The sequence below is a fragment of the Leguminivora glycinivorella genome, chromosome 5 (assembly GCF_023078275.1).
Source record: "Leguminivora glycinivorella isolate SPB_JAAS2020 chromosome 5, LegGlyc_1.1, whole genome shotgun sequence".
NCBI classification, from domain to species: Eukaryota; Metazoa; Arthropoda; class Insecta; order Lepidoptera; family Tortricidae; genus Leguminivora; species Leguminivora glycinivorella.
In genome coordinates, this window is record NC_062975.1 from 8,312,348 (window position 1) to 8,322,880 (window position 10,533).

A 10,533-nucleotide genomic window follows, 5' to 3' on the forward strand; every position below is an offset into this window, starting at 1 on the left:
TTGACAGTGTTCACATATTTTATATATTAAAATTATATAGGTACGTAGGTCATATACATATATTTTATACTAGCTTTTGCCAACAACTTCGCGGAAAATTCTATACAAACTTCCATCTGCCTTGTTAGGGAATTGGAGGGTTACAAAAGACAAAAAGTAGCCTATGCCACTCTCCATCCCTTTAACTATCTCTAGTTAATAAATCGCGTCAATTGGTCGCTCCGTTTTGCCGTGAAAGACGGACAAACAAACAGAGACACACACTTTCCCATTTATAATATTAAAAGTATAAAAGTATGGATTAGTATGGATAAAGACAATGTCGTCAAATATTATAAGATCTAGATACGATATGAATCGTATATTTCAGTTTAAAAACAGTCTTCTTCAGAAAACCCCTTTAATTTTTATACCGACATATCCAATTTAACGTTCGAATCGGGCCGACTGTCAGTGAAAAGATAATATACCCTTTCCTTTACCGGCCACTGTGCACTAATGATATTTTTATCGTGTAACCTAATTTCACGGCTATTGTAATGCAAATGTGCCTCAAAAGCATGAAATATTCTGTTTAGTAGTAAATAAATGCGTGAATGTAGAAAATGATATTAAATGTGTATGTTATGAAATTGAATTACCTAATAAAAGTGTAAAAAAATTGAAGGCCTGAAGAAGTTCTACGATTTTAAATCAGGAAAAACTCAATCCCGGATATTTACGACATAGCTATCTAGTGATAGAATACTAGAACCCAGCCTTTTAAAGAAATATCTTAAATCCGATTCATTTGAAATACACTATCTAGCCTTCGATAAATTATCAAATATCAATATTTATGTATCGTTTATAAATTGCACTGCCTCGGACGAGGTACGTCTACATAGCACGTTTACGAGGAAATTGCCTCGCGAAGTGCCTCGTTCTGTGTGGACCCGGCTAATATTTAGCATTCAAATTCAAAGCATTAACGAGTTCGCATACGGAGTAGACTTCAACGCGGATCTGCGCAAACGCATCATCTGTCAAAAGTATAACCACGCCTTGAGCGGGAAATTCAATCCATTTCCAAATGTACAAGAACATGATCTGACCAGTTTTGGCCATTCAAAATAAATTTACTTTGGCATTCGAATTATCCTGATAAAATCGAAATTTGCGAATGATTAATATTATAATGTCGCATCCTAAATGTGTAAAAAGAATTGAGAAACTATTTTACTTCTAATTGTTTTTACTTGTTTTTTAATTTGCCCTAGTTTCATTTCAAATAAATACTAAACTTTACACATTCAATTTTAAACTCGAGAAAAGAGAATTTAGTTTCTGATCAATGTTCATGTCATGTATTTTAAAGTGAATTTTCTATACAACAGATACTTTGAGTAAAGTATACTCACTCACGAACAAAGTTAATAGAAGAGCTATAGCTAACGTTAGTCTTGAGACAAGATGGCGAAAGATGCTGCAAGTCCCGGAATAACCTACTTACTCGCAACCCATTCTAATTAACACTAACTGATTTTAAGTTAGCTTTTTCGATAAACGATGACTTAAACTCATACTCAAATGTTTCACCGAGTATGATAATGTAGGTTTCTAATCTATTTAAAGTGTTTTTAATATTTTTTTTCAGTTTATATGCATGCATATGTTTATTCGAATTTTTCAATACAAAAATAAATCTAACGTGAAGCACATTAGTGTCCCGCAGACGCTTGGAAGTTGATCGATTTACTACCATGCACCACTTCACGTGACCCATCCGTCGGTGCTACCACCATTCTATCTTTGGGATCCGTTCGCCCGTAGGCGTCGAAAACTTGAATTATATGACAGTTTCAGAGTTGACGTTTCGCTACACCACAGAACCTGGTGCAAGAACGGCAGACCAGCGGGACGGGAGGATCCACGAGTTAGAAGCGATATCGCTGGGGTCGTCGAACGGGTAGAGAAAGCGGCGGCGTCCGGGCCGGGAGGGGCGACGGTTTCGGCGCGCGCTATCGATCGGATCGCATACCTTCCTGCGGCCGCAGCAGAGCATCCTCCGAGCGCGCGACTGTCCGCCCGGCGAAGACTTCAACCTGGTAAGTTTTCGCCACTGCATGGGTGCTGTTAGCGCGGCGCGTGCCGGCGCGGCCGCGGGCCCGGGGACTCGCGCATCGCGGCCGGGACGCGGGCGGAGCGCGCGAGCCTTCCTCGCGGAGTGCCCGCCGGCCGCCCGCGCATGCGCGCCGCCGCCCGCCCTCACACCACCCTCCTACTCCCTTTGCGATTAATAATTCCGGCTACGCTGCCAGTGCGTATGTGGGTTAGTTTTTTGGCGATCGATGCCGCTATTTGGTGCGAGCCGCTTCCGGTCGCTAGACCGTCGCGGTGCAGCCGAGACGAAGGCAGACGACCTTTTAATTGCCGACGTCCGGCGATAGCGCCGTGCCGCTAATGTAGGGATAAACGCATGGATTACTATAAACTGCTATCTCAGATTAGACATGAGTAAAACGTGCTATCAGTGAATTGGCAACATGGATCTGCTGGTTTATTTATTTAGATACAGTTACGACTAATTAAAAATGCTTAGGTATAGGCCTCGTATAATACACATTGGTTGTTAGACCACCATTTACCTAGAGAACATTTACAAATACCTATTTGTTATCTTAGTTTATTATTTTTATAATCAGATTGTATTAATTTAAGTGGTAATTAGAATGAACTCCTCACTCAACCTTACACATAATATTCTAGCAAATGTAATTAGCCTTAATTATCTTTCAGATCGTGTGATGGATAGTGTCCATAATACGAGTAAACTACATTTTAAAGGACGACCCGCAGACCGGGAGCAACCGCACAAGGAACCGAACGTTGTGAGCATCATGTTGGCAGCACCATATAGGAATATGAATGTTCGAAATAAGTTCGAATGAACTTGTAGTTAGACATTTTAGAGGTAGATACATATTCCCCTTATAACTTGACAAGTTAGTTACTTACTTCGTTTATGTTTTAACTATTTCGGACAAAACTACAAATTAGAATAAACAATATTTGATTGCTAATTGAGGCTTGGGGTGCGTTTATAATTAAGCTCCACACAAAACATGTGTCTTTTTTTTGATAAAACTAAAAGAAATAATTCACGCCGCATTGTAGAATATAACTAGGTCTTAGGAACTTTCAGAGCACTGTGTCACTGTAAGTAATATTCCAGACTAAGAATTGTGAATTAGCTTAAGAGTTGTAAGTTTCTCACTTGGGTTATTCATCAATAGCATATCTGTGCTTTTGAAACCGAGAAATCCGATTCCTGGCATACAAACTTGGCCGATAATGTGAGGTTAGTCTAATAGCACTTACAAAAATATATGGTAGCATTGGCAGAAAATAAAATTTGCCATTAAGTTCGCCTTCTGTACACTATAAGGTTTTTTTTGCTCCATTAAGTTTAAATAAATAAGACATTTACCATTTTTATAAGGTACATGTAAGATTTCAAAAAATCCTGAAATTAATATAGTCCTGCCACTCTGACGTTCACCAATTCAGCTGGCCTAGCCAAAATTACAATCGTTGACGCTAGACACGGAACGAAACGAAGTCTGGCTCTGTCGCGCCAACATGGAAGAGCGATAGAGATAGCTATAACGATAATAATATTGTCGTAAGCGTTTGTGCATTCGACTACGTACCCAGGGCCGCTTTGAGACCGTCCCGTCACTTTTCTACTCAGATTAATGGAATTTCAACGACCTCTCTGTGCGCAGTAAAAAAATAAAATCGTTAGCCTGAAACTTTTAGACTGCATCCATCACCCAATAACGGGAACTAAGCGGATCCTGAGTGGTCAGTTTTTATGGAATTGCCACTTAAAGTAATTAGTTTGAATGGGTATTACAAAAAAATGTAATGGGAATCCATTTAAGCCTGGAAAACAGCCCTAATAAAACCTATTCCCAAGAAAAGTAACCCAAGTGAATTTAAAGATCTGCGACCTATTAGTATCTTGCCTTTTTTGTCGAAAGTTCTGGAAAAAGCTGTATGCCTACAAATAACTGAGTATCTTGAAACTAATTGCATTTTGCCGCCAAAACAATCAGGTTTTAGGTCTGGACGTAGTACCGCAACGGCCTTGTTGGATGTTGTTGATGACGTCTTGACTGAAATTGATTCTGGAAATGGGACGGTTATGGTACTACTAGACTTTTCTCGTGCTTTTGACACAATAGACCAAAACCTGTTAATCTCTAAACTTGCCTACTACGGTTTCGATATGCTAGCACTCAAATGGTTTTCTAGCTATTTGAGTGGCCGGCTTCAGAGAACAAAATTAAGCAATGAGAATGGTACCAGTAAGATTTCTGAAGATTCACCCGTCTCTCGTGGCGTTCCACAGGGTTCTATACTGGGTCCAATTTTATATATTCTATATAGCGCAGATATAGTAAACTCCATCCAGAACTGCCGATATCACATCTATGCCGATGATCTCCAAGTATATCTCCCAATTAAGCTAAATCAAATTTCTTCTGCAGTAAATAGCATTAACACTGACTTGTCTCGAATAGTTCAATGGTCCAATAGAAACAGTTTATTTTTAAACCCCTTAAAATCTAAATTTCTAATATTAGGTACGGAAAAGCAACGGCGTCAAATTAAAAACTGTAATCCGATTATTAAGATGGGTTTTGACTCTATTGAACAAGTAGATGAAGCTCGAAACTTGGGTGTTCTCATGGATGGCAAATTAAGATTTCACAATCATGTTTTAGAAACTTCCAGAAATTGTTTTTACCGACTCAAAATACTGTACCGTGTCCGTAAATATTTATCTACCGATGTTCGAATCTATCTCTGTGAGTCTTTAATCCTCTCTAAACTTAACTATGCAGATTCAGTCATAGGTGGTTGTCTGTTGGGTCAAACCAAAAAACTAATACAGCGAGTACAAAATGCTTGTGCTCGTTTCTGTTTCCACATACCACCAAGGACTCATGTTACACCTTTCCTTAATAATAGTGGGTTAATGAACATGGAGTCACGACGAGCACTGCATTTCGCTTGTATGCTTTTTGGCATTGTGAAAACTTTAACACCCCATTATCTAGCAGCTAAGCTGGAATTTTCCCAACGTCACATAAGGGGTGCTAGTCGCCTTGCTTGTCCTCGGCACAATACATCTGCATTTCGTGGCAGTTTCAGGTACTCTGCCACGAAGTGCTGGAACAATATACCGCCACCCATCCGCAACTCAGCGTCTGTTCAATCCTTTAAAATTAAGTATAAAAAGCACATTCTGAATTCTCAAAAATTGTGTCTAAATTAAGTGCCGATTATATAACATCTCTGTTTTTGTGTCAAAGTATAAAATAATAGTAATAAGTAAAAATAAAAACCTGTTTCTCTTGATTAAGTGTCGTGGCTCATTATAATGTTTAGTTTACTTAGTACAGTATAACTTGTCGTTATATTATGGTTATTATTTTATGTTATTATATCCTGTAAATTATACATATTTGTTCCGTTTGTATGTAATGGAAGGGTTGCCACGGAAGACCAGCGTCAAAGTATCCAAAAGGTACCTTGACACCAAGCTGAGTGGAAACCTTTTCAGTGACGTTTTATTTCAATTTTTGTGACATCTTTTTGTAATTTATATTCGTTTAAGCGTCCTGAATAAAGTTTTTTCTATTCTATATTCTATTCTATTTAAGGACTTTAAAGGCTAAATACCTATATAAGGTCCACTTGTACCAACCACTTAACGAGGGTTAACCCAACCCACCATTTTATATGGAGGGTTCACCCGAGGGTTAACTCACCATTTTATATGGAACTAGCTTTTGCCCGCGGCTTCGCTCGCGTTAGAAAGAGACATAAAGTAGCCTATGTCACTCTCCATCCCTTCACCTATTTCCGCTTAAAAATCACGTCAATTCGTCACTCCGTTTTACCGTCAAAGACGGACAAATAAACAAACACACACACTTTCCCATTTATAATATTAGTATGGATTTGACAGTTGACAGCCCACTAACCCTGAGTTAAGTGGTTGGTGCAAGTGGGCCTAAATGGCGTAACTTTTTCTATGAAGAATATGGTCCCATAGTTACGTAAGCCGAAATGGTATCACGTCAAAAAAACCGCCAATTGTTGCTGACGCTTTGGATTTCAAAGTTTTTAGACACAAAAGATTTTTAATATTTAGAATTTATAATATATTTTCTGACGATCATGATGAGAAGATAAACATACTTTTGACATGTAAGTAGTAGTGTATTTTTTTAAAATCATGAAATAAAGAAAATAAATAATAATATAAACAAATGACACGAAGAATCCAACCAATACAACAGAGCCCTTAATTTGAAGATAGCGTGGCCGTGTGTTGACCGGATTGATTGTAGCAATTCTCGGAAGTATATTTACGAATATTTCTACTGTTTCAGCAAAATAATTTGCTAAAATTTACAAAATTGTTGCAAGTAAGCCCAAAGATTAATTCTAGAACGACTACTTTCGTTATAAAAGGTAATTGTCAAATCTAGGGTGAACAGGTGCATCTTCTGGGCGAGCTCACTCCATCGTAGGCCACGTTTTTGTCTTTGGTTAGTCTGTGGCCAAGAGTAAGCCCATTTATAATAATAATAAAATCACTAGCTGACAGGACTATTGTAGCCAATAAGCCTGACATTGTCATAATAGATTGATCGCAACCGACATCACCATCCCCCAGAAGGACGTCCAGTAAGTACCTAATAAACTTGGCTTATGAGATAACCGCCATGTGGGATGTTGATTCGACGATCATTGTCCCGATAGTCGTTTCAGTGAACAGTCTCATAGCGAAGAGTCTCGACCAACATCTTAAGAGACTCTCGCTAGGTGGCTGGATCAAGGGTCATATGCAGAAGGCGGTGATCTTGGACACGGCGCGTATAGTCCGACGGTTCCTCTCTCTGCAGCCCTAACCACCGGCAGCTTGGGCCCCACCCCGCTGCTGGCGGCACCCTAGGTTAGCTTTTTTATAATGTGTTTGTATATTTTGTATTGTTTTGTGAGTGGTTTTGTATTTTACTTTTATAATCATATTATAAAATAGCCTAGCCTAAGAGTTAAAGTGAATAAAGATAATAATAAAAATATATTCGGTTCAAAATATATTTGTGGTTTTGAAGTATTACAGTGATAAACTCGTAGAATGAAAACACAATAGACATTAATATTGTGGTTGGGTGGTGCGTCGTTTGCGTTGAGAAAACTGAGGCCTCTTATTTCGGCAGAAGCCTTAAAGCAGGTGTACTTTGCGCATTTCCATTCTATCATGGCATACGGCTCACTGCTCTGGGGCAATTCTACTGATGCAAAAAGAGTCCTTATAATGCAGAAACGCGCAATACGTACACTTGCCGGTGTAAAAGACAGGTACCCTTGTAGAGAGCTCTTCGGTTCTCAACGTATAATGACGCACTACTCACAATATCTGTTCGACGTACTGCTGTATGTTAGACATAATATATCCCAATTTGCACGCATAGACTTTCCGGGCAAACAGCTTCGATCTACAGGCCGTCTGAGAACAGTCCCCCGTCGCATGGCACTTTCAAGAAAGAACCCTCGAGTCATCGGCCCTACTTACTATGAGCACTTACCTGCCGATCTGAGAAATGAGCCATGTGACGAAGCATTTAAGCGCAAATTGAGAAACCTTTTGTTAGATAACCCCATGTACTCTGTAAATGAGTACATGAATTTGAATTTTTAATGACCGATGATATAATTATACCTATATTTCTCTGTTATATAATATTTTCTTGCTTCGTATTAAATGTATAGTGTGCACGGTAAAACGTCCCACTTTGTCAGTTTAGGCATATAAAGATACAAGTAAATCTCGCCTTAATGGTAACCAACAAAGTGGAACGTTTTACTAAACACACTCACAAATATCAATTACATGTTGCTATCTACATACACCGCGTTTTTATTGAATTCCGTTAACTTCGGCATATAGTTAGGTCCATTATAGGAAACAGAATAGCATAGTTAGTTTTTTCTAATTCGTAACTTCTACCGTAAAAATACCATACACCTGCGATAGATGTTACATCAATTGCTGTTAAGAAACGGGCTTTGAATGTTCAATATGCGATTGACATGTCATAGTTTTACTTCGTGTGAGTTAATTCTAAAGCCCGTTTCTCAACAGAAATTAAAGTAACATCTATCGCAGGTGTTGAAGGGTTTTTTTTTTAGAAAAAAAAAATTAATTAAGAAAACTAACCACGCCATTCTGTTTCCTATAATGGACCTAACTATATGCCGAAGTTAACGGAATTCAATAAAAAACGGCGTATATGTAATCATTACCTATATGATAATGAGTTAAAATATTCAATTTCATAGGTTACTTGGCTGACTTGGCTCCAAGGGTGAAATTATTCTAATTCCAAATCTCAATTTATTATAGAAGATCATTAAAACATTTTAGTAACTTTTCGTATCAGTATTTGCTTTGCGATTTTTACTTATTTAACATGGATTCGCGAATATTTGATTTGCTTTTATCAATTTTATTTATCACTTGATTTGACTTTTATTATTAAGATATTTTGCTTTTCATTCAAAATACTCTGAACATCACTACATAGTATAAAACAAAGTCGCTTCTTGCCGTCTGTCTGTCTGTCCATAAATATGTATGTTTCTAATCTGATCTTTAAAACTAAGAAACGGATTTTGATGTTTTTAGGTGATGCATGCTAATTAACTCTTTCAACGATTTTTGGTTTGATCAAAGTATCTCTTATAGTTTTTGAGATAGGTTGATTTAACTGTAATTTTGGCAGGTGTATAAATTGACATAATAAGTTTATTATATTTGCTGCTACGGAACCCTTTGTGCGCGAGCCCGACTCGCACTTGGCCGGTTTTTTTATTTAATAGAGCGTTAAAGTAGAAAGGTTTGTACCTAACTATCTTTTGCCCGCAGCTTCGCTCGCATTAAATTCGAAAATTGCGGAATGGTCTATACAAAGTTCCAACCCCCATTTTAGGGAAAGTGGGGTTAGAAAGAGACAAAAAGTAATCTATGTCATTCTCCAACCCTTCAACTATCTCCCCTTAAAAAATCACGTCAATTCGTCTCTCCGTTTTGCCGTGAAAGAGGGACAAACAAACAGACACACACATTTTACCATTTATAATATTATACTAGCTTTTGCCCGCGGCTTCGCTCGCGTTAGAAAGAGACAAAAAGTAGCCTTTGTCACTCTCCATACCTTCAACTATCTCAACTTAAAAAATCACATCAATTCGTCGCTCCGTTTTACCGTGAAAGACGGACAAACAAACAGACACACACACATTCCCATTTATAATATTAGTTTGGATATACAGAGTGGGGCCTGTAACAAAGGCGAAGAATTGAACTCTAGGCTATTCTCCTTATACTGATCAACATTTGTTCGGCGACTTTTGAAATAGTTATTTGTTATACAAGGGGGCAAAGTTGTATTTTAACGTCGAGTGTGGAATTGAAAAACGAGCAAGTGAAAGGATTCTATAGTTGAACCACGAGCGAAGCGAGTGGTTCGAGAATAGAATCCTGAACTTGCGAGTTTTTTAACACACGAGAAGTAAAATACATTTGCACCCGAGTGTAACACAAAACTTTTCCCCTTACTATAGCGAGGAAACTACAACGCAAAAAATGCGTTTATCACTGCTTCCAGTATTTCCACAGGTGGTAAATCATCTTTATTACTAGATTCACCTACTTTTATCAATTTTAAAGCAGTCAATTTGATTTTATTCAAGGTCAAATTACTTTACTCACTAGTGGATAAAATGCGTTTTTACCCGCTGGTATTAAAGGACAAAACACGTGTTTCCGAGCTAGTGAGGGGAAAATAACTTTTTCCCCTCACTAGCTCGGAAACACGTGTTTTGTCCTTCAATATCAGCAGGTAAAAACGCATTTTATCCACTAGTGGGTAAAGTTATTTGACCTTGAATAAAGTCAAATTCACTGGTTTAAAATTACTAAAAGTAGGTGAATCTAGTAATATAAAGATGATTTACCACCTGTGGAACTGTTGGAAGCAGTGATAAACGCATTTTTTGCGTTGAAGTTTCCTCGCTACAGTGAGGGGAAAAGTTTTGTGTTACACTCGGGTGCAAATGTATTTTACTTCTCGTGTGTTAAAAAACTCGCAAGTTCAGGATTCTATTCTCGAACCACTCGCTTCGCTCGTGGTTCAACTATAGAATCCTTTCACTTGCTCGTTTTTCAATTCCACACTCGGCGTTAAAATACAACTTTGCCCCCTTGTATAACAAATAACTAGTATTTTGATTTTTATCACCCTTGAAAGTTTTTTCTAAGAGGTAATGTAAGGCGAATTCTGTTAAGTCTAAAGTGTGACAGACAACATCAATGACAACAATAATGGAGTACATTGGAGCTAATATTTATTTTGTATGAAAAATTAAAAATTTAAAGACTTCATAATTTTTAAAAGTCACTGAACA

At 37.9% G+C, this 10,533-nt stretch overlaps 1 protein-coding gene across 1 annotated transcript in view; it reads right to left on the minus strand.

The window, feature by feature from the left end:
- LOC125226382 (rho GTPase-activating protein 100F) overlaps positions 1-2,121 on the minus strand; it is a 71,846-nt gene extending 69,725 nt beyond the window's left edge. The window contains exon 1 of the mRNA XM_048130354.1: positions 2,021-2,121. Within this exon, the coding sequence (XP_047986311.1) occupies positions 2,021-2,107 (87 nt within the window). The 5' untranslated portion in view covers positions 2,108-2,121. The remainder of the gene's footprint in view (positions 1-2,020) is intronic.
- Positions 2,122-10,533: the final 8,412 nt, after the last annotated feature.